Source organism: Bubalus bubalis, chromosome 3 (genome assembly GCF_019923935.1).
Source record: "Bubalus bubalis isolate 160015118507 breed Murrah chromosome 3, NDDB_SH_1, whole genome shotgun sequence".
Classification (NCBI taxonomy): Eukaryota; Metazoa; Chordata; class Mammalia; order Artiodactyla; family Bovidae; genus Bubalus; species Bubalus bubalis.
The window spans coordinates 69,222,229-69,247,627 of record NC_059159.1 but is presented as its reverse complement, the minus strand read 5'-3'; the positions used below and the strand labels follow the sequence as shown (position 1 = coordinate 69,247,627).

General features: G+C 35.8%; 1 protein-coding gene across 7 annotated transcripts in view; it reads right to left on the bottom strand.

Annotated features, from left to right (window-relative positions):
* CEP44 (centrosomal protein 44) overlaps positions 1-25,399 on the bottom strand; it is a 35,255-nt gene that overhangs the window by 9,011 nt on the left and 845 nt on the right. Inside the window, exons 2-13 of one of the 7 annotated variants that reach the window (XM_006056281.3) lie at positions 24,471-24,579; positions 22,989-23,036; positions 17,649-17,787; positions 14,392-14,539; positions 13,108-13,254; positions 12,382-12,504; positions 10,199-10,360; positions 9,303-9,509; positions 8,775-8,850; positions 6,117-6,241; positions 5,828-5,865; positions 4,835-5,046 (exon numbers count right to left, since the gene is read on the bottom strand). In XM_006056281.3, coding sequence (XP_006056343.1) covers positions 5,004-5,046; positions 5,828-5,865; positions 6,117-6,241; positions 8,775-8,850; positions 9,303-9,509; positions 10,199-10,360; positions 12,382-12,504; positions 13,108-13,254; positions 14,392-14,539; positions 17,649-17,737 — 1,158 coding nt within the window. In that variant the 5' untranslated portion in view covers positions 17,738-17,787; positions 22,989-23,036; positions 24,471-24,579 and the 3' untranslated portion in view covers positions 4,835-5,003. The other 6 variants (XM_006056278.3, XM_045164996.1, XM_045164998.1 and 3 more) reach the window with 6 other exon arrangements.

The window sequence follows — 25,399 nt, the reverse complement described above, 5'->3', positions numbered from 1 at the left end:
TTTCCACACAATGAAATATGGCTCAGTGATATGAGGGAAAGAACTAATACAACATGCTGCTGCTGCTGCTAAATCGCTTCAGTCGTGTCCGACTGTGCGATCCCATAGACGGCAGCCCACCAGGCTCCCCAGTCCCTGGGATTCTCCAGGCAAGAACACTGGAGTGGGTTGCCATTTCCTTCTCCAATGCATGAAAGTGAGAAGTGAAAGTGAAGTCGCTCAGTCGTGTCCGACTCTTAGCGATCCCATGGACTGCAGCCTACCAGGCTCCTCCATCCATGGGATTTTCCAGGCAAGAGTACAACACGGGAGAGGGTGGGAAGATTTGGGAGAATGGCATTGAAACATGTGTAATATCATGTATGAAACGAGTTGCCAGTCCAGGTTCGATGCACGATACTGGATGCTTGGGGCTGGTGCACTGGGACGACCCAGAGGGATGGTGTGGGGAGGGAGGAGGGAGGAGGGTTCAGGATGGGGAGCGTATGTATACCTGTGGTGGATTCGTTTTGATGTTTGGCAAAACTAATACAGTGTTTCAGGTTTAAAAATAAAATAAAATAATAAAAAAAAGAGTACAACACGAACGAACCTCAAAAGGAAAATACTGTATGATTACATTTATGTGAAATTTTAGAAATGGCAACATTAAAATGACTGAATGCAAACCAGTGGTTGTTAAGACAAGGGTGGAGGTGGAGGACTGGGTACAGAGCAGCATGTTCTAGATGTTGATTAGGGAGGTAATTGCATGAACATAAAAACTCACTGAATTCTGTTAACTTGGTGAATTAATTTAAAACATTTGTATGTAGTTAAAAATTTTTTTATTTATTTTTGGCTGTGCTGGGTCTTCTTTGCTGAGAACGGGCTTTCTCTAGTTTCAATGCATGGGCTTTTCATTGTGATGGCTTCTCATTGCAGAGGCAGCTTCTTTATTGCAGAGCATGGGCTCCAGGGCTTGAGCTTCAGTAGTTGTGGTACTCCGACTTTGCTGACCTGAACTTCCGGACCAGGAATGGAACCCTTGTCCCCCCAACTGGCAGGCGGATTCTCAACCACTGGACCACCAAGTAAGTTTTATTATATGTAAATTATTCCACAATCAGGCTGATGAGAAAACAAGAAGGAAAAACCCTCAAGGCCTTAGGTTCCAACTGTTAACAAACTACCCCAAGTCCGCTGCAAGCCCTCTGAATTTTTGCTTCCTCTTCTTTAGGTCCTTAAGAATTTCTTTCAATTTCTTGTGATAAATATTTAGCGCATTTCCTCCAAAATGTCTGATGGTTTCTTGCAGGAGTTTAAAAAAATTCTTTCAATATCTTGTCATATTGCTGCAAGCAGAAATCTCATTTTTTTTTTTTGGTAAAAATTCTCTGGCTTTTAGTGCTTTATATTAGACCTACCTAGTTTTGTGCAAGCTTTTAAAAATATGGTAGTTTCTAAAAATTGCTCACCTTTTTTACTGGGAGAAACTTACTGCATTAAGGCTCAGAAATATTAATGCTTTAAGTATGGGAAATTATGTTAAAAATTATCAACTTATAAATTTATGCTACATATTAGTTTGTACATTTAAATACATTACCAGATAGAGCAAGATGATATAACATTTAAATGACTGATGTTAAATTGAAATTAAGATGTCAGATTCAGAAATCAGTAATTATGATGCCCTCCTTTATCTTAATACCCATCCATAATATATATTTCAAATAATTTATGCATTTGGGATACTTATTGAATAAATGCTTTTTTTTTTTTTTTTTTTGGCTATACTGGGTCTTTGTTGCTGCCATGGGCTCTTCTCTAGTTGAGGTAAGCAGAGGCTACTCTCTAGCTGTGGTGTGACAGCTTCTCACTGCAGTGGCTTATTGCAGAGGACAGGCTCGAGGGGCTCAGACTTCAGTAGTTGAGGCATGTGATTCCAGTAGTTGTGGCTGCCAGGCTCTAGAGCATAGGCTCAGCAGCTGTGGTGTATAGGCTTTAGTTGCTCCGCAGCATGTGGGATCTTCCCATCAGGGCTGGAAGCCACGTCTCCTGCAATGGCAGGTGGATTCTTTGCCACTGAGCCATCAGGGAAATCCAAGTGCTCTATTCTTAATCTTAAAATGTTGAGTTGAATATTTCATATTAAAATTTTTTTAATCAAATAATTTTTGTGATTTGTGAACTTTAGAGACAAATAAGACATACATACTATACAGTCCCCATGCCTACCTACAAATATTAGATATAAAAACCATAATCAAATGAGTACGGATTTTGAAAGATCCCCTCCCACCCCAATAAATCTGCATGTTCTCTGTGTCACTACTGCTGTCTTTTATCACTCTTTGAGTGAGTAGGGTAAGAAACCTGACATTTTCACTAGATGAACTTGGGAATTGTTAAAAAGTAAAAATTAAACCTATAATGTTATTGGATCTCAGAAAGTGTTGTAGTTTGTAAAATTGACAAGGTTCATTTACTTTTTAATGCCTCCCCAAGTGCCTGTCAACCATGTAAAGCTGTAGGAATGAGTAGCATGAAATGCAGCCTCCAAAGTCTTGAAGTTTTATTTTTCAGGGAATGTATTACATGTGAAAACATGACATTACAAAGTGTTAGAGTGAAACAAACAAACAAATGTAGAGCCATTTTTTCCAACTTAATAGTCCTGAGTTATGCCTACAATTTTCATAGAGTTGACATTACTTCTTACTTCACCTTATGAATTCTCAGTGTTTCTATCTGATCTCTATCCAGATGTATTCAGAGCACAGTATAGGTAGGGCCACACTAGCTGCTGATGCCTTTGTGGGCAGTATAATAAATACCTTTCATCCCACTTAGGGGAGAATTAAGGGGATGGAGTTTGTGAAAATTCTAGTTAACTGCGGGTTTAATTATGTAGCTCCAAATAATCTCACCAGGAGCCCTTCCTTACTTTCTTAAGAACTTCAAGTGGCTGGTTTATGGTTTCAAGCTACTCACCAAATTACCTAAGAGGAAAAAGTTTTCTACTATTTCCAGGAGAGTTAGAAGAATAATAAATAACTTCAATGAAGTCAAATTTGCTTTCTTTTCCCCAAAAAATTACATTCTCAAAGTAGTAAGATTCTTTGTAAGTGTAAACACATGGTGTTCTTATGAGTTGTTTTCATTAAGTCCTGTGTAAGTGTGTTAGATAAAAGCATGAAAAAATTTGGATTCCAAATTCTACTAGATAATATGACATCTTTTATTATATTTTCAATAGAAATTTATATTTGGCACACTTAATGTATATCAGGATATTTAAAATGTTTAAAATCTTTTAATTGGTATTCAGGGCTTCCCTGGTGGCTCAGTGGTAAAGAATATGCCTGCCAATGCAGGAGACGCATGTTCTATCCCTGTCAGGAAGATCCCCTGGAGAAGAAAATGGCAACCCACTACGATATTCTTGCCTGGGAATTCCATGGACAGAGGAGCTTGGCGAGCTACAGTCCATGAGGTCGCAGAGTGGACACAACTTAAGAGCCTAAACAACAACAATTGGTATATGTGTATACTACATAAAGGAGAGAGAGGGGAAAAAGAGAGCATGAGAAAAGAAGATAACTTCTCTTTTGTGCAGAAAAGAAGATTCCAAAACATTTCTTTTAAAAACTGGAATCTGGTTTTTCAAAAGGAAAATAAGATCCTGTGCTTCACGTGCAGATTTATTGGGGTGGGAGGGGATCTTACATTTTTTTCATCCTTTCCATTTTCTGCATTGTTGTTTCCTTTAATTTAAAAAGCAACAAATTTAGGCGATTTCTCAAAGCAAATCATAATCCAAGATGGACCGTGAACATATCTTAATAAAAGGTAAAGTACCAGCATATAAACCACAAGGTGGTGCTACAATTCCATGCCTACGGATACTAAATTTTTAGAAGTTTCATTGACAAAGTGGTTTTTCATACTCTCTTGGTTTATAACTTTTTGCAACTGAAAAAAATAAAGCTAAATGGATTCATTAATTCTAGAAATATTTACTGAAACTACTAAACTCAAAGTTGTATGCTAACTTCAAAAGTTCATAATTTTAAAGTATGATGACTACACATGTCCCGGTATTAGAATAATAAAAGTATTTTTTAGGTTACTTATACTTAGAATTTTAACTTACTATTAATGTTTCACATGTGGAAAATATCAAATTACATTATATGAGTAAATAAAATAATTCATCTAGTTATTTAAAATGAATTCCACTTTTCTCTAAGTTCATCTAAGATTATTTTCTCTCTCAAAAAGAACATAACGTCCCATCATTTAAAAAAACAAACAAACAAAAATACTCATTGGGTATCTTGTAATACAGAACAGCCACCATATGTGTCTGAGCTGCTGGTCTTAAAATGTGTTACAGAATAGAGTACTAAAACACTCAACACATTTTCACAACTGTCCAACTTGCTTCCAAACACAAAAGGAGAATCATGCCATGACTTCCTCAACATTAACTGAAAATGTGTTGCTGCCTTTTGAATGCACATGAAACAGTTGTATTTTTGTTTTATTTAAATTTCAGTGAGTATTTTCAACTTTTCATTACAACATATTCGTTAGTACAGATGGCAAGATGGTATGTACGAGAGCCTCCTGGGGACAACATGCGTGTCCCAGGTGGAGCGTTTCCAACAGGATGTAAACCATGGTCCTCAAGCCTGTACTTTAAAAAACATATTATTTAGCACACTGCCAACAAATGTCGACACAAAAATACAGGGCTGGAATGACTTTACGCTCTAAAAGAAGTGTACTGGCACCTCAGCTGTCCTAAGAATAGCAAAACAGTAAAGCAGTATAATCAAAGCGCAAAAATATTTAAGTATTTATTCAATATGGAACCAAAAAGCAAATATACCAAATGGAATTCAAATTCTAATAAGAACATTCCAGTGTATTAAAACTGCATAGAGAACTCTTTAAAATATACAACATGTACAGTAGCCAAAGTCCTAGAGAAGTTCATGCAGACAATTCTATAATTAGTGATTTGGACATTTCAGTAACTCTGCAGTTTCTTCAAACCTGAAATATAATAAATAAATAATATATTAAGTAAATAACTAATCCATAGCGAGGTGTAGGATTTAGGTTGCTGAAATTATGGTTTTGAGCCTTAAATAAACTTCAGTGCCTATTTATGGGTACAAGTACTGCTAATAAGTATACTGTGGCCAGGAGGGAAAGTAAAACAACTAGAGTCAATTTTAAGTCTTTAAATCGTGGAGCATAAGTTATTTCAGCACATTTCAAAGTTCAAAAAAAAAAAAATTATAGTTTTTTAAAGTAGTAGGCTGCATGATAATCTTACACAATTTCATATTTTATTTCAACTTCTCTTTAAAAAATACACATAATTTATATTTGTATTAGATGAAAGTATCATATTCAGTATTATCATACCAACAACTTTCTGAAAAAGACTAGCAACACTTTAACAATACTTATATGTCCCCAAACCATTCATCTACATACATAACTTAATAGTTTGACAAAGTAGTTATCAAAAATAGATAATTTCTTGATTAACTATTAATATTAACCAAAATATCACCGCACTCTTTAATCTGCAATTAATTTCATTAACAATGTTTTACATCGCTTGTTGGAAACAAAAACAGTGACTCATCTCACAAACACATAACTGTAGATGGATTTATTATTCACTGGAGTCTTGAAGGAAATTCTACACCTGATTGAGAGACCTTCAAGGTTTGAAACACACATGTACATTCTTTATATACTATAATCCAACACAATTCCCTATAGAGAAATGAATCTCTGTTGCCCTTTTTTGGTTACTTACATTTTTTTCATCCTTTCCATTTTCTGCATTGTTGTTTCCTTTAATTTAAAAAGCAACAAATTTAGGCGATTTCTCAAAGCAAATCATAATCCAAGATGGACCGTGAACATATAAAACACAGTCTAAAACACTGCACAAGTACTGTTTATTTATCACAAAGAATTTTTATGAGATTAAGATTTATAGTTTCACTATTTTTCTTGCCAATGGCATCTACAACTAAATCTAATGCTTACTTTTTCTGACATTACAAAGGAAATCATGTAAGTGGTTGCCAGATTCTTCTTACCTCTGAGATCTCTTTCAAACCACAGTAATTAACAGTTGAGGTTCTGGGAGTTGAATCTGATGACACCGTACTATAACCAGAGGACAAAGGAATATTTGCATGCCTTTCCTCTTTGCTTTTTCTATCTGTGGAGAAATTAATTTTTAGATTACCTTTTCCTTTCATGGAGAGTCAAATATCTAAAATATTATGTATAGAGGGAAGGAAAATAAACATCTCAATATAAAATGGCTACTGGTATAGGTCTAGATGAGTCCTTAATATTCTTTTAGGATAATGACCTGCACATGAAGATCTAGATGTTAAAAACTGGCCAATAAAAATCAAGGAAAGTAATATTATCTTTATCATGATAGCAATCAACTGAATATACAGGTTAATGTATTTTTAAATATAGGCTACTGACCCATGAATTTTCTTTTCTTAAAATAGTGGCAATTATTACTAAAACTGACTGTACATTCTTCCTAAAAATCAAGAAACATTCTACCCTTAGTTGATATGTATGGAAAAAATTGCTTAAAATTCAGGGTTCACAGATTTATTTCTCTATATAACTGAATAACTTTCCTTTTCCAGTATCCTGATATTATTCATTCAGCAAAATGATGGCAAGTCTTTCCTACAACTGAATCAATTACAGAACATCACAGAAAAGACAAGTTTCTGTCCAATCAACCCCATAAGCCCTGCATTTTTAGTCATGGTACATTTGCAAAAACAAGGCAAAAAAAAAAAAAAAAAATCAGGTACCCATTTAAACTATTGTACACAGTTTACCATAAGCCTACACAGACAATCTTTGTATTGTGGAACAGAGTATTACCACATGAGAACTTTAGTCTCTCATCAAGCCACAGTCTCGTGCCTGTTTGTTCCATTCCTCTACTCACTCATCAGCATGAACTTCACAGAAACCACCCCCAACCCAACATGATTCTAAGATCAGATTGGTGAACTGCTGCTCTCAGCATCAAAAGAAGTCAAACCCTCTTCTTCCAGGCAGCATGTATAGTAAGATATAATGCATAAACTTCATAAATTTGACTCTTAATTTATCAGGGTCAGACTAAAAATTTTTTGAGACAAGTATTCACCTCATTCCTAATCTATAATCCATATCAGACAGTAGTCTGTCTGCTCATCACTCTGAGTCCTAGCGCAGGTCTTAAACTTGGTTATGTGTTTAACTAAGGGGTTAATAGCATGTGCTGCAATATGTTATTTAAAAAGTTTAAGCCCAAACAGGCAACATCGAACTTGGCAAAGACAATGTTTGCAAATAGCAGGCATTCAGTATTCTTGCAATGCATGAAAACTTGATTTCTACCACAAATATTTACTGGGGACAAAAATACAGACATTATGCTGGACAGACCATAAGATAAAGTTCTTGCTCTCAAGGGTCTTGATACTGACCTTAGAAATTTGTTGAGTAATGAATGATAAAGAGAAAAAAAGTCAACTTTTACCAAATCTGAAACTTGTAGTCTATAATAAATTTAGTGCCAGAAACAGCATCTCTAATAACTGTACCTAATAACCTAAATATTGAAATTGTTCTCTGTGAAATGAAACTGGCATGTACACTAAGTATGCAGTGCTGAGAAGAAAATGTCAGAGCTAATTTGCCTCCATTCAAACACGTCCAATCATTCAGTAGCTATGTGGCTTTTGGCAGTTAAATATTTAATCTCTCTTCTTCATCTGTAAAATATGGATAATAAAGCACTTGTATTGTCTTGAAAATTAAATTTTTATTACTACAGCTTCACTATGAATTCTCAGTTGGAAAAATCTCTTCTGCAAATATGATTTAATTATAACATGAGACAAAATTTAGACCTTTGTCTTTTCAAAAAGTTTAAGAATCAAAAAAAAAAAAAAAAAAAAGCTATCACTGAAAAGCAGCTTAGAAACCTTATCCCTGCTGTTCAGCCACAATGGAAATGCCAGTAGCCAAAGAAGTTAAGGGACATGGAGATTTGCTCTAATTTTAGGTCCTTCACATTCTATCCTCATCGGTGAACTGTTGAAATATAAGAGGTTTGTAACACATTACAGGTTACTGAAAAATGTGTTTTTTTTTGTTTTGTTTTACATATATTATTCACATATGTGAAAGTTATTATGTGTTAGGCACTCAGTCATGTCCAACTCTTTGTGATCCCATGGACTGTAGCTGCCAGGCTCCTCTGTCCATGGGATTTTCCAGGCAAGAATACTACAGTGGGTTGCCATGCCCTTCTCCAGGGGATCTTCTGACCCCGGGATTAAACACCCAGGTCTCCTGCATTGCAGGCTGATTCTTTACCATCTGAGCACCAGGGAAGCCATTCCTGGTGAAAGTTACTGCTTAAGTTTAAATGAGAAACTACAGAGGTCCATTTATTATTCTAAAGCACTTTGCAAATAAAAGAATAAAATGCCTCTACAAGTTTGCAATTTTGTACATTGGAATTTATTCCACTACTATATGTAAGTTGGCTTTTCTAGCAACTCTTAACTTATCTATAAGTTCAGTATTTTCTTTCTTCTTAGGAGTTTTGCAATTTCTAAAAAAATAAGAATCCAAGGATTAAAATAATCGAATACTATAAAAACATTTTTGTAAAATCTCCTAATCATATCACCAATTCCAATACACCAAGAGCTCACCTGGATTGAGACTGTCCATGTCGCTACTGGAAGAATAGTCTTCACTCATCTCATTAAACTGTACATATTCATCATTCTAAAATAACACAATTTAGCATTTAGAATAAAATGAAAAGATATATTCTCAATTTATATTCTTACTGCTAAGCATAACATATATAGATGACATAAAAATGCTTAGATACTTTTATTTACAAGCAAAACATAAATATCTCTACATATACAATTGATCTTTCAAATGTGGAAGGAGATAGAAACCTTGAATCTACTTTTTAAGAAGGAAAGATAGACTAGGACCAGAAATTGATACAAGTTCATCAGATTATCTTACTGGATGAAGGGAAAAGCAGTAGTCACAACAGGCACCACCAAACGGGCTGTGTCCAACTGGGACTTCATTCCAACTAAACACTTCCCAAGACCCAAAATAGTCTCTTACTTAGCTTCCCAAAGAATACACACATAATAATGAATAAAAGTACTTTATTATATCTGAGATACTCTGTAAAAGCAAAGGAAAGAAAATACCTTTTTGGATAAAAGCATTTCTGTTTCAAGAAGAGTGACACGACTCAGAAGATTAGCCCAGGTTTTTTCATTCACCAGCACTTTCCCTTTCATTTTTTCTTCCAAAGATTCTAATCTACTCTCTATGCAAGTCAGTTTCTTAAGCTTTTCTTGGCATTCAGCAAGCATAGACTGTAATGCAATAACCTCAGGATTGACTTTTATATCCTAAAATGACAGAATAGTATCAGTTAGGAAAATAAAACTGTAACTAACTAGCTTATTATAATTAGGAAAACGAAGAGGAAATGACCAACAAATGAAAGTACACTGAGATTGTTCCCTTTGCTATAAACAGGAAATAAGCCTAATGGATATCTGGTGGCTTTTACGCATCAACTATATACCAAGATGTAAGTCACAGGCATAAAAGACAGAAAAAGAAGTTTTAACAGAAGCAGTAATGACCAGGCACTGTAACAGGGGTCTATGACTACAAAGTAATACAAATAATACTCATGGAGAGAGAGGGAAAGAGGGCACAGAGGACAGCAAGGGTCCCAAAAGGAAAATGAAAGGGCTGTAGTGCATCACTTTTTTCCATTCATAAATATAGGCAGGAGGTGGAAAAGAACCTTCACTACAAAGTAGTCTATGTCTCTCACTAGACTGTAAAGCTTGAAGAAGTCCTATGTCTTATTCATCTTTGCATCATCTCTCCTAGTACCCTAAACATGAGGAGCAAATAATATCTTTTTATTTATATTCAGTAAGACTTAGTGATTCTTAAGTAATGGTTACATGTCATGATCAATAGTTTAAAAGACTAGAAATGTTAAAAAGGTTAGACGCTTAAATAATTACGTACATCAAAGCAAGAAATACTGGCATCTGTTCAAGAAGCCCCAAATTCTTACTTGTTGCTCACAGTTAATGTCAGGAACCTGTAATTCAGGAATTGTTATTTCAGCAGCCTTTATGTCACAAACATCAAATGCTTCGTTAACATCTGTAACTGTATCTTCAGGAATGTTAGCACCATCTTCATTGTACAGGTGTCGGATCACCACAGCTTTCTTCTGCATACAGAAAAATACATCAGAGATGCTTTCATGCTCTCTTCAACAATTACATTAAACACACATAGAGTACTTTTTCAAAACAAACATCCTATTTTCCATTTAATATTTATAGAAGTATAAATTAACATATATGCATACACCAAATATTATAAATTTATTAATATTTTATATGTGATGATAAAGTTGTGGTCATGATTTTTAAAAAGCATTTTTATATTTTGCAAAATACCGAAATAATCTATTCAATGACGTCTGTGACTTGTTTCAAAAGGTTTCAATTTGGGGGAAAAGATGTTGAGAAAAGTGATTACAATTAAGATAAAAGAAGATTAGCAAAGAGTTGACAAATTGCTGAAACTCTGAATGGATACTTTGGTAAATGTTTGAGACAGTCCATAAGAGGAAGTTGTTTTTTGTATGGCAAAACCAATACAACATTGTAAAGTAAAAAAATAATAATAATAATAAAAGGTTAACACACTCTTCATGTATATAGATAACTGAGCTGGCTTTATGACTAGGACTCATTGCAATGTTTTTTTCTATTAAATAAACCACAAAACATCAGGCCCTCAATAACAATTACAAAGGGAAAGCATTGAGAGGAAGGCTTTAGGTGACACTGCATTTGTGCAGGACTCTTCTGCGTACTTCCTTTTCCAGACAATCTGCACATGTACAATGAAAACTCAGCACACACGCACAGAAGTCACAACTAGCACTTCAGAAAAGCATGGGAGAAGCAGACAATTCGCTTTAGCACTGACTCAGCTTCTCATGTAAACCAGTGTACTTACACTCTCCAACTTCTCTAAATTGGAAGAATTTTAATACCTACCCAAATTTCTAATAATTTTGATATAATTGATAAAACTTTGATGGATAACAAAAAGAAATTTTAAGAAAATTAAAAACAAGTCTAATGTCTTAAAATTTTGTTATCTTTTTCTGTTAAGACAATTTAGATCATTCCTCAGCCCCACACTGAAATAGAAGATTGAAAAATGTATTCAGTTATACCAACTGAGATTCATTAAGTCCTTACAGTGTACCTAATACTGTGCTATAAAAGCACAGTGAAGATTTGAAAAATTCCAGAATAAGAAACTCCTTGTTTAGATAAATTCTAGTTGGGAAAGGATTCAGGACAGTTACATTTATTTTCACAGTGCCCTCATTACCTGAGACAGAACAGGCACAGTTTTCTTTTTAAGTTACTGACATAGGAGCCTTTTTCTTATAGTTAAGTGTCACTACATTTTATAATGGAGTAAAGTAAAAATAAATTCACATATTGTTTATATAACTCATATTATTAATTGGGGAAAAATAATTCCCTGAATCTTACTTCAGCTAAAATATACTCAAATCCTGTATCTAATGACACATTGATTATTTGTCTGATAGTCTATCCTTCAGTCTCGATGGGTTTGCCCCACGTGGAAGACAGCTGAAAGCATATTTACCATTATAAAATAATATTATGGCTTCATTTTCCCTTGGAGATAGAAAAACTATCCCTAAATGCATTGAACTCATTCGGCCACAGCTTCTTGAAGCAGACAAGGGCAGGGAAAGTATTGACCAACAAATAGAAAATATTCAAAACACCATCCCTAAACCAGATTATAGATTTAAGGACTATCAACCATTGGCTAACCTACATTCCTGGTACAGAAATATGAATGTATATAAATCAAGACCTAGAACTAAAGCGGAGGCCTTTAGGAAGATTAGATACATAATTAAGAGTAAATTTTCACGATCACAAGAGGCAGAATTAGGGATTAGAAATAAAAAGAGAAAACATGTTCAACTGTACATTTCTACCCTCTTCTTCTAAATTTAGGAATGTTCCCAGATAATACACGATATGTATTGTGAACAATCCTTACACTCTAATGTCTGAGTAGAATGTTTTTCTAGATGTTAGGCAGAAAAGTGAACCTCATGTGCTGGATCAGTTAGGCAGGTAATTCTTAACACCAATGCAACACACTGTCTCTGTACTGTCCCACCTTTCCTGAAGTCACAAATCTGCCGGTGACATCAATGCCCACAGGTTCAGTAGATGTCTTCTCAGCACTTGAACAAGGTTCTGACTTAGCAGAACTGGTCTTTTTTCTTTGTTGTGATGGAGTCTTAAAAAAAAAGGTATTAAGACTTAATAAACTATGTGCTTCCCTGGTGGCTCAGAGGCTAAAGCGTCTGCCTGGAATGCGGGAGACCCGGGCTCGATCCTTGGGTTGGGAAGATCCCCTGGAGAAGGAAATGGCAACCCATTCCAGTACTCTTGCCTGGAGAATCCCATGGAGGGAGGAGCCTGGTAGGCTACAGTCCTTGGGGTCGCAAAGAGTCGGACATGACTGAGAGACTTCTCTTTCTTTCTAAACTATGTGGGAAGGTAGCATGTATATATTAAATTCCTCTATCATTTAAATTTTCATGAAATGTGACTGCCAAATACTGCAAGTCTAATGAGACCACACGTTTTTTGAAAACTACAAAGTGATGAAAATGTGTTATGTTAGTTTGTTATATTAGTTTAGGACTAGTAGTTCCAAGTCACAAATGTATCAAAACAAGTGACTTGTATTTAAAGCAAACATCAGGCACTGTAAGGCCACTCAGATCTGTGAGTAGCACAGTAATTGCACTGTGCATTAATTTGCTGACTAGGTATTGACTTTATATATTAAAATATAGCCACTTAACATAAGTTAAAAATCTATTAATAAAATTACCTTCTCAAGACTACTCAACTCCTTGTGCTTTTTCATCACACAATTCAAAATATCACATATAATTTGGATTTTCCATTCTGCAAATCCACACTGGATAAACTGCTTTTTTGTCAAGATTGGTTTATAATTAAATTGATCACGAAGAAGCTGTAAAGAGGAAATAATAGACCAGCATAAAGGTTGGGAGCAATTTCTTTCAAAAATCTAAAATGGTAAGTGACCAGGGATGTACTACCATTTTTAAGAGATGGGGGAGGATTAAGCCACTATAGAAAGGGCACTAAAGAGATTTGTAGGGGTGCTATGAGATCTGATCAAGTAGGAAATAGGTAGAAAACAGGTAGCTAGGAATGTACCAGATAGCTATCCAGAAAGATGGAAAAGATAATCATCAAAAGTTTCAAATATTCTCATAGGAACTAGAAAAACTCCTTTGCTGGCTAATACCAGGTATCAGAAAGCCATAGTTCTCTTTGTTTATAGAAATTATGACAATTTTTAGACAAGTCAGTAGGCTACTCAGTTTCAATTTCTTGTGTGTAAAACGAAAGAAACAGATTAAAACAGTAATTTCCAAAAGCTCTTCTGTGTAACCTCAGATTAACTAGAAGTCCTTTTAGGCTTCCATGGATGCTTTCTGAGGTAAGAGGCAAAGAAAGGGAAGATTAAACCGAGACTACATATAAAAGCTACCATCTCATCAAACTCTTCAGAAAGAAAAAAAAAAAGCAGATTTGATTTGATAAATTGGCTTTTACTATTTTTTTAAGGTTGCATAAACCACAGTACGTAAATAAAATGATACAAAGTAGGGCTTTGAAAAATCAAACAGAGATAAAGTTCAGGATACATGTAGTATAAGTGTAGATGCCAAAGTAGATAATAAGACATAGTTTCAGATCTCAAGGAACACAAGTTGTTCTAACATAAGTTGCAGTTCCTTCTTACAAACAACTAAATTAATAAATTAACTCACAAGTCTATGAACCACAAATTTTACTTAATAAAACTACATTCACTCTAACTTCTACCAGTATACCAAATTTTACTAAAAATAAATATAAAATAGACAAATGATAATGATGTTTACCAGTCATATTTATTAGAGTATGAAACATAAAAGCAAACAAATTGCATCTTGATTATAACAGAGACTGCATTTACATAAGATAAATACATATGAAAATACTGTCAACTATGTATGTAAGGAGTTATAAAAATATGGATCTAAAAAAACCATTCGATGACTTCTAAAAGAAGTATTGTTTTATAAACGCAAAATACCTTATAGACAGTATCTATGAAGCGCAAGTCATTCTTTGCTAGGAGCTCAACGTTGGAGTCGACCAGAAGTTCTGCTACATAGGGTGAGTATGAGGTAAGGGAATAGCTGATGATGGGCAGAGAGGCTGCTGTATCTCCCTTTACCAAACTGTATGGAAAAAAATAAAAAAGATTTTTAATATGCTTAATTCCACAACGAAAAGCTGTTAAAAACTCCTAATTTAAGACAACAGCCATAATAATTAGGTGATGCATGAGACCCTTCAGATTCCACCCCCTACTCTAAACCAGTGCAGCCAAATTACTATGAAACAAAAACTCTTCAGCATCAATACCAACAGTCTGTTTATCACAGTATTTATTGATTTTCCAAAGACTGGCCTTACTTGATCTAGTCTATTTTCTCCTACCAATACGGCAAATGTACCTCCTTACAGTACACAAGTAGGCTTTATGGTTTTGCAAACATTCTCATATTACCTCACTTACTCTCTTGGAGGTTTATCATAAACCTCCAAGAGAAAAATACTATGAATTCTAAGTTACAGATGAGGATACCAGGGCTGGAAAAGGCATCACTGCTAATACGGTTGACCAGTTTACGATCTTCCCCTGACCTCAGACTCATTTGGAATCTACCTTGTTAGATTACGCTAATTCTTCTAGCCTAGAAAAGTATGTCTTTCTCTTCAGTTATGTGTCATTCATTCTGTATGAATAACCCATCCAATCTCAAGCCTTCCATGAAGCCATCTTTCTGACCCACAAGGATCTCGCTAGAACAACTCCCCAGGTGTTCAGGATCTGATGCCTCATGCCCTTGTCTGGTACTGTTGTCTGTCTCCACACATGGATCTTTCTCACCAAGAAGTGCCTTCACTGATTCTCTCTCAACAAAGCACAGCACATATTTATTCAACTGATGTAACAATGCTCTTACTTCAAATGATTGTTTTCCACAAAATTCAAACATGTACATAAATCTCCCCATCCTGCCCCAAATTTTAAAATAAGGAAGAGAACAAATATGATAACATTACATTTTGTTTTTTCAGGACAAATATAAATTGTTTCTCTTTTATCTTTATGGGTACAATTATAATTTACTCAATGAGAAAACTGCTCTGGTAACTCTGTCTCTCTGTAAGACAGTTCAAAACAGAACATGAAAAGGTACTTTTTTACAAAAAAATCTGTCTATTTTATGAACATTATAATAGAAAACAGCCAGTCTGTAATGAATACCTCTTTTGCTAAACAATCTCAAAAATCTTGGTTATCCAGTTTCCATGGACTTAAGACTAGAAACAGTAAGAAAAACAGATACTATAAATTGGCAAGCCAACACAAAAACAACAGATGTCAGGATAAAACTTTAAAAAGGGAAAAAAGTATAAAGAACCCAAAATACGTGGAGGGTGGGTGGGTGGGTGGGGGTGGGTGTGTGTGTGTGTGTGTGTGTGTGTGTGTGTGTGTGTGTCAGGCCAAGAAGAGCGATCTGAAGCAGCAAGATAGTGTTACCTCCCCTAACCCTGTGTCAATAAACCCTGCAGACATTACTACATTATAAAATAATCTAAACTTGTTCTTAATGATAAGCATAGGTCAGTAAGAAAAATCAAATGTTTGAATGCTATACTCAGAATACAGGAGAATAATCAGTACATTTCAGAATTATTTCTATCCAAAATGCCTTTTAATATGTTAATGCTTAAAAGTGGGAAGAAGAAAATGTGATTACTCAAACTGATTAGTCCCTGCAAGTCTGGACAATAGAGATGTCCCTGTTTTGAGAAACCAACATATGACCAGTACATAGTATGGGAGCAGTTTAGGGAATAACCTTCTGCTTCTCACAAATGATGGTCATAATAACAGTCATCTGAGCTAAACTTTCCCTAGTCTCTTCATTACCCTTTCAATGGCAGCCTTCTCTTAGTTAGTTTTCCCTGGTTCACAATCAGTTCTAATGAGGTGGATGAAACTGGAGCCTATTATACAGAGTGAAGTAAGCCAGAAAGAAAAACACCAGTATACTAATGCATATATATGGAATTTAGAAAGATGGTAACGATAACCCTGTATGCAAGACAGCAAAAGAGACACAGATGTATAAAGCAGTATGTTGGACTCTGTGGGAGAGAGAGAGGGTGAGATGATTTGGGAGAATGGCATTGAAACACGTATAATATCATATGTGAAATGAATCGCCAGTCCAGGTTCGATGCATGACACAGGATGCTCGGGGCTGGTGCACTGGGATGACCCAGAGGGATGGTACGGGGAGGGAGGTGGGGGGGCAGGTTCAGGATGGGGAACATGTGTGCACCCATGGTGGATTCATGTTGATGTATGGCAAAACCAATACAATATTGTAAAGTAATTAGCCTCCAATTAAATAAATTTAAAAATAATTTTAAAAATATTTAAAAAAAAAAAAAAAAAAAAGAACATCTAGGATGCTACTGAGTAGTTGGTTTAACTCAGGTTCACTCACTACTTGAACACATACCTAATATGAACTTGTCCCTCAACGCATTCATAGAATAAATGTCTAATTAGCTTCTAAGATGCTCCATGCAGTTCTAGAAAGGGGGAGACTGCAGTGAATTGAATAAAAGCACCAGATGTCAAGCTACATTCTACTGGGAGAAATATTTAATTAGTCAGCAATCCCACATAGGAAGGAAAAGAGGTATCAAAGGCTAAAGAATGATAGGAGTGTATATTAGACTAGCAGAATTAGAGAAGAAATGTATGTTGCTATATTTTACAAAGGCAAGTCATATTTGGACAGTGGAAACTAAAGCAAATGGTTCAAAGTGGGGCTATTGAGACAGCTTAATAACAATCTTCAAGTATGATATAAGTTGTCATAAGAAATCTGTTAACTAGAATCTTCCAAATCAAAAAGGAATACCACCCAACTAAATGTGGGAGGTTGGTAAACTACAGAATTAATGAAATCCATTTTACTTCCATGAGATTAAAAGTTGTACAGAGACCATACCTTATACTTACAATGTCGTGCTTCTACTTCTAAAAGCTGTTTCAAATCTCCTGAGTTGGAATTTTTCATTAATTCCTACTTAGAAACAAACTCCTAACTGCTTTCTAAAATATCTCAGTCACTTGGATGAAAAAAATTAAAGGACCTATATAAAATCTGTATTTTTATTTAGATACTCCTCCCATGTCAAATGTTACCTCACATGATTAGTGAAAATAATACAAAGAAGTTCAGTATTGCAGCTTACCCTACACAATCCACCTCTCTAGGATAATTTAGCGAGCGAAGCACTTGTTCTAAGTTCCTTAAGCTTCTTTTTAAGTCACCTGTTGCCATTGTTTAATGTTTGATTCAACTCCAGCTTTGAAAATTATCTAATTTTTCACCTAAAAAGAAAAGAAATCCATGAGACATTGTTTAACTCTTTGTATTTCTGAAGTTTATTTAATCTCTTTTGTTCATAGCTCATACACACTTACTGTATTAATTTTAGCTATTTCTCCCCAATTTATCTTTCCTATTGGTCTGGTATCCTCTATATATTCCTGAATGTCAGGTGCACTTTTCCCTTCAATATTTTTTCATTAAAAAAAAAAAGTAAGTTTGCCAGATGTTCATCTTCTTACAATGAGTCTGATATTACATGTGTGTGTTCTCAGTCATGTCTGACTCTTTGTGATCCCATGGACTGTAGCCCTCGAGGCTCCTCTGTCCATAGCATTTTCCAGGCAAGAATACTGGAGTATGTTGCCATTTCTTCCTCCAGGGGAGCGTCCCAACTCAGGGACTGAGCCCACATCTCTTGTGCCTCCTGCACTGGCACGCAGATTCCTTACCACGGATATTACGTGACACTCGCGCAAATATCTAAATTATGGTACAGCAAAGTACCATTAGGGAAGACATATCCCCCTAAATAATCTCCATCAATGACTATTTTGGCTACTTATAAAGGGTACACGATAAAATCAGTAGGAAATGGAGACAAAGAAATTAAGCACAGGTTTAGTCAGTATTCCCAGGGCTCTGAACTTACATAGCTGTAAATCAGATGGCTTGCTTAAAAAATAAAAATAGATGAGTTTAAAAAAATTCAGGATTCAGCTAATTACATATGGCAGATTAAAATGTATGTTACCTTTATTCCCTTTTCTAAACTCCAGTAAAATGAAAGTAAATGATTAGAAACCATATATATTCATCAGGAAAAAGAAAACCAGAGGAGACTCCACATGGCAAAATTTTGGAAGATGGAAAACAGATGGATGAGTTACCAACCAACCTAGCAGAGCAAAGTTAGATCAATCCCATCCACCTATTTAGGAGGAAACCGACAACAGCAAGACAGGTTCAGAAATGAGGGTCCTTGATTTTCCTGAGGGGTACAGCCAGGGGCTTGAAATAAGAATGATTATTTGAAGGTTGACATAAGAAGCTACTAAACCCTAGAGACTTACTGGTTCTCTGCTTTCACTCCCTCCCTCCATATATAACCTGCTCCGATAGGCAACTATCTCTGATCCCCAGGTTTAACAATGAGTTTTTAGAAAAATCAGCACAACCCACAAAATATTTGAGTTGGAATTCATTAAAATTTAAAACTTCTACAAAATACATTGTTAGAGAATGAACAGATAGGTCACAGACAGAATATTTATAAAATACATACTGGATAAAAGACTTATTTCCAAAGCACACAAAGAACTCTTAAATGTTAGAGTAAGAAAACCCTATTTAAAAATGGGCCTAGTATCTGAAAGTCTCATTAAAGATGTGCTGGTGGTGGTTTTAGTGTGTCCGACTCTTTGCAAACTCATGGTCTGTAGCCCTCCAGGCTCCTCTGTCCACGGGATTTCCCAGGCAAGAATACTGGAGTAGGTTGCCATTTCCTCCATGCAGGGGATCTTTCTGACCTAGGTATCGAAGTCCCATTTCCTACTTGGCAGGCAGATTCTTTACCACTGAGCCACCTGGAAAGCCCCAAAGAAGATATAGATGGCAAATAAGCATGTAAGATGCTCAACATCAAATGTCATTATGCAATTATAAATTAAAAAATGACACCACTGCATATCTTATTATAACGGTTAGAATCCAAAAAACTGACAGTACCAAATGCCTCTGAGAACAGCAACAGGAACTCTCATTTTTGGTGGGTGGGAATGCCAACTGCATAGTCATTTTGGAAGATGTCTGGCAGACTCTTACAAAGCTAAATGTCACACAATCAGCAGTTGTGCTAGTAAGTATTTACCCAACTGATTTAAAATTTGAAATGTACATACAAGATTCTGCATGGAAATGTTTATAGTAGCTTTCCTCTTAATCATCCAAAACCAAAAGATATTAGGATGTCCTTCAACAGGCAAATGAATTAAAATAAAAAACACATCTATACAACAGTATATTATTCAACAACAAAGAAAGGCAACCAAGACAGAAATAAACCTTAATGCATCTTGCTAAATAAAAGAAACAAGTTTGAAAAGACTACATATTGTTTGTTTTCCATTTTATGACATTCTGGAAAAGGCAAAACTGTAAAGACAATAAAACTAGAGATCATGGCTGCAAGGATTCAGAAGTAAGAACAAAGATCACAAACAGTTAATGTGCAAAGCAACCTCACAGAAGGGGAGGGTGAAAAAGCCGAAAGCTAAGTTAACTCTGGAAATGAGAGGTATCTGTAAGACTAAAGGAAAAATGAACTGCACATAAATACTGTACTCCAGTTATAAAGTCGTTTCCCATGTACATATGAGTTATGATGCTTCCACACATATACGCTGCAATTGAACAACTAGGTAAACAGATGGCTGAATAGTAGAAGGTATGATTCTCACTGCTGGATGGGAGTTTACAGAGAAGCAAAGGGAGGCAACTGGAATCAGCCCTGCCTTGTGGATTAGTTCAACATATCAGTATGAACTCAGGTTTAGCTTAGTATAGATACAGAAATATGTGCAATGCTGGCTCCCTGGAGAAATGGCCAATTCTCAGACTGAGGCAGGAAATATACAAGATGAGCCTGAGGCTCGTTTTATCATTATATCATTCTAGAAAGTAAAAAAGTACACGCAAAACAAAGAAACCAATCCCACACTTGATAGGAGTATGGCATAGGGAATGAAACAGCTTCCAGAGATCAAAGCTGAAACTATCTGAACAATAACAACAAAAATCAGTATAACTCAATGTGAACAAATAAAGAAAAAAAGTCTTATAATGATTTCAACATATGTAAAATAAGCACGTGATAGAATTCAACATTTACAATACTTAGGAATAGAAGGGAACTGCTTCCCATCATCTACAGGATATTTACAAAAAAATTACTGTAAACATCATATGTAAAGGTGAAATATTGAAAGCTTTCTTCCTGAGATGGGGAAAAGGTGAGTTTATTCACTCTTACCATTTCCATTCAATATTGTACTACGGGTCTTAGTACAAAAATACAAGAAAAAAAAATAAAAACTAAAAAGGAAGAAAATAAAAATGTTACTACTCACAGACTGTATTTGAAAAAATTCAAAAGAAATAAAATGAATTTAGCAAGGTTGCTGGACTGAAGGTCAATATACAAATATTGATTGTATTTCTCTGTATTTCTCAAATAATTTAGAAAATATGTTTAAAAATATACATATAAATAATTCACTAGCCTCAAATATCGTAAATGTGTGAATAAATTCAAAACAGATCTGTAAGACCTCAAACAAAACAAAACAGAAAACTTTTATTGATATAAAGCCCTAAATAAGAGGTCTACATTCAGATCAAGGATTTAAAGACTCAATAAGTTGATCCCATAATTCAATGTATTCCCTCCATCCCATGCCCCACCAAAACACTGTAGTTTTTTAAAGGTGGAAATTCACAAGCTGATTCTAAAATTTGCATAGATATGCAAAAGATAAACGGAAAATAACACCATGGTGAAAATGATCAAAATTGGAAAATTCAACCATTGGATATGGAGAGTCATTATAAAGTTAAATTTAGAATTACTGAAAATATCTACCAACACAACAATGGAATGGAATAATGCACAGAAATAGACCATGCATATATCAACACTGCTGCTGCTGCTGCTAAGTCGCTTCAGTCATGTCCGACTCTGTACGACCCCAGAGACAGCAGCCCACCAGGCTCCCCCGTCCCTGGGATTCTCCAGGCAAGAACACTGGAGTGGGCTGCCATTTCCTTCTCCGATGCATGAAGGTGAAAAGGGAAAGTGAAGTCGCTCAGTTGTGTCTGACTCTTAGCAACCCCATGGACTGCAGCCCACCAGGCTCCTCCGTCCATGGGATTTTCCAGGCAAGAAAGTTGATGGAGAATAGCCCTGGAGAATGGATGGTCTTTTTCAATAAATTGTACTGTGTCAACTAAATACCCAGATGGGATAAATAAATCTTGACCTCCTTGATGTAAAGGGAACTTTATATCCTTTACAGGTTTGTCAAAGATCTAAATGTGAAATATAAGACAGATAGGTTTCTTGGAGATTATAGAATACATGATTCTTCAGGCAGAAAAAGATTTCTGGTCTTAAGACTGATAAAATGAGCCACAATAAACTTTCTATCTTTTGTTCATCGAAAGATACCATTAGAAGAATGGAAAGATAAGTCATTGAGGGGAAGTTGATACTGTCAATATACATAACCAACAAAAAGATTAAAAAAAAAAATCCTACAAAGTAATAAGACAGACAACTCATTAGAAAAACAGGAAAGAGATCTGAACAGGAACTTTACAGAAAAGTAAAGGTGAAAACAACAAAAATGTGAAAATATATGCAACCTTATTAATCATTAGGAAATTACAAAGTAAACCCAAAGGCAAGGTTGCAAAGCATCTGAAACAGAGCACAATGCTGTTAAAGTGTAAATTTGTACAATGATTTGGGAAACTTATTGCTGCTGCTGCTGCTGTTAAGTCGCTTCAGTTGTGTCCGACTCTGTGTGACCCCATAGACGGCAGCCCACCAGGCTTCCCCGTCCCCAGGATGCTCCAGGCAAGAACACTGGAGTGAGTTGCCATTTCCTTCTCCAATGCATGAAAGTGAAAAGTGAAAGGGAGTTGCTTAGTCGTGTCTGACCCAATGATCCCATGGACTGCAGCCCACCAGGCTCCTCCGTCCATGGGATTCTCCAGGCAAAAGTACTGGAGTGGGGTGGGAAACTTATTAGTGATATCTAGTAACATATTCAGGGTCCATGAAACAGGAGTATGAGGCCAATGGATACAAATAACAGAATATGTGTGTACTTTTATGTGCACAAAAAGATATGAACAATATTTGAAATTTTAAATGGTTCTTTTTTTTAATCTCAAAGAAAATAATACCATGGAATTACATTTTTAAATGACTCATTTTATTGCATGGGGCAGGGCTTTCTCTAGACCAAAGGAGGTTATTCCCAAGGGAGGTACCTAAACTAAACAGGTAAACAAACGGTTAAAAACTTTTGCAAGAAAAAGACAAAGGGCTTCTAAACCCTAACCCTAACCAATGAGGCAAAGCTCAGTAACACACTTCAAAATATCTAGTATTTATAACTGTCCAAGTATATAACAATACCTTGAGTACTGAATCCTCTGGGAATGCTGCTCCTCTCAAATGAAGTCACTGACATTAAAAACAAAACACAACAATCCATAAATCAGGGGAACTAGAGTCAGCATGATCATGTCCCCCTGGTCAACATTTCAGCAGTTGCCTAGGGTACAAATCACCTTTTCACATACCTTCCCTGTATCTATATATAACCTGAGATGGGGTACAAATGTGCAAAATCCTAAATTTAGTCAACTTTCTATATTAAGCCACTAGTGTAATTCTGTACCCTTTCCTCCTCTTAAACACACTATCTTTTTCCTTATAGCTCAGCTGGTAAAGAATCGTCTGCAATGCAGAATACCCAGGTTAGATTCCTGGATTGGGAAGATCCCCTGGAGAAGGGATAGGTTACCCACTGAAGTATTCTTGGGCTTCCCTTGTGACTCAGTTGGTAAATAAGCTGCCTGCAATGCAGGAAAGCTGGGATTGATCCCTGGGTTGGGAAGATCCCCTGGAGAAGGGAAAGGCTACCCACTCCAGTATTCTGGCCTGGAGAATTCCATTGACTGTGTAAGTCCATGGGGTCACAAAGAGTCCAGCGCAACTTTCACTTCCTGTTCCAAGTCTCCCCTCCTTTATCCACACGGTAAAGAACACATTACTGAACATACTTTTAAATGCCCATATATGAGTTTTAGTCAATATTTTCCAGCCAATCAACCACTTCAACTAAGTATTTACATTTTTAGGCAGAGGAAATTTCAAGTGTGTCAAATGCAAAAAAAACTAGAAAAAAAAGGAAGTCATTCTAAAAATCACTTTCAACAATATATTGGCCAAGAAAGATCAACCTTATTTAACATCTTTCAGGATAACTGGCGGAATATATGTACATAGGGAAGCGGTTAAGGATGACTTCCCAAGACCAGCCTTAATTTTCTTGGAAAAGATGAAGTGGGAATGAATCTGGCTGTTGACTGCAAAAGCTATATATATTTTTGGGTGTTGTCACTGGCCAATATAGTAGGTCTAAGTTTGTTAAGTTCCAGATCCAGGTGCATGTGCTAAGTTGCTTCAGTCGCCTCCGACTCTTTGCAACTCCATAGGGTGTAGTCTGCCAGGCTCCTCTATCCCTGGGATTCTCCAGGCAAGAATACTGGAGTGAGTTGCCATGCCTTCCTCCAGGGAATCCTCCCCACCCAGGAACAGAACCTGAGTCTCTTACCTTCTCCTGTATTGGCAGGTGGGTTCTTTACTGCTCATTCCACCTGGGAAGCCTCCAGACCCATGTACCTTAATCAGTTCTTCTAGGGGCACCTTTTCTCCTAAGACATTTCTATTAACTTTAGTATAAATTTTATCTTTTTCCACAGACTTCTTTTAACCCTTTTTGGGGTATATTCCGTCTCTGTGATACATGAAATTTTGTTTTATTTAACACTTTATGGTATCTTTCCTTTCTCTTAAGTCCTGTAACATATATTAATGTCTCATTATTTCTACCTCTGGCAATGGAATTTCTGACAACAAAGTATGTCCTTGGAACACATCCTCTTCTGTATCAGCAGAATAAATATTCTGAAGAAGAGTATGATAAAAGTACAGCTGGGATCTGTAGGTGAGGAAGATAAGTGATAAAATAGGAAGGAAAAAAATTAAAGGATTAAGAAAATTGAGTATTACAGAAAAAAATTACAGCTACTGCTGTACATTTACATGCAAGGCTCTACAGTTTATTATAAAACTGAAAAACACTAAAAATTAAGACATTAACAAAAAGCCAATCTAGGAATTGTGCACATTTTAACACAGTAGTTTCAGACATGAAAAATAACTTTTTAAGAAGTCACTTAACATTTTCACTTTATAACACTTATAAAAAGAAATTAAAAGACAAAGGCATATACCACTCAGCTTGTAGCACAGATTCAACCACTAAAATGGTCTCAATATTGCTTCCTAGCTTCCTCCCGAGTTCTCTGCTACGGGTTAGATCTGCCCCACTGTATTACAGGAGGCATCGTGAAAATGGTATAAAATTGCAGTTTAAGACGATTAATCTAATTCAGTCTCACTGCCACTAAAGGTCATTAAATGATACCTCCCAATGGAATGCCAATGAACTCAGTGATTTTTGTTCAGAATGAAGCAATTAAACCATTGTTATAAGGACTATGGTTGATGACTAAGGGTTTGTGACAGCTATTGATACTATCTATTAAAAATAAGAGGAGAAAATTGGGAGAAAGGGGGAGTAAGGGTCAAGTATATAACTCGGCGGGATAGCTGTGTTCATATATAAAACCGTCTAAAGGTCTGTGGATAATATTAGAAAAAGTCTACTACAGCCCTGATTCCAGAATCCAAATTTCAGTATTTTTTTCTCCCAGTAACGAAAAAATCCAGTCCTGTATGAAAGTGAAGTACTTTTT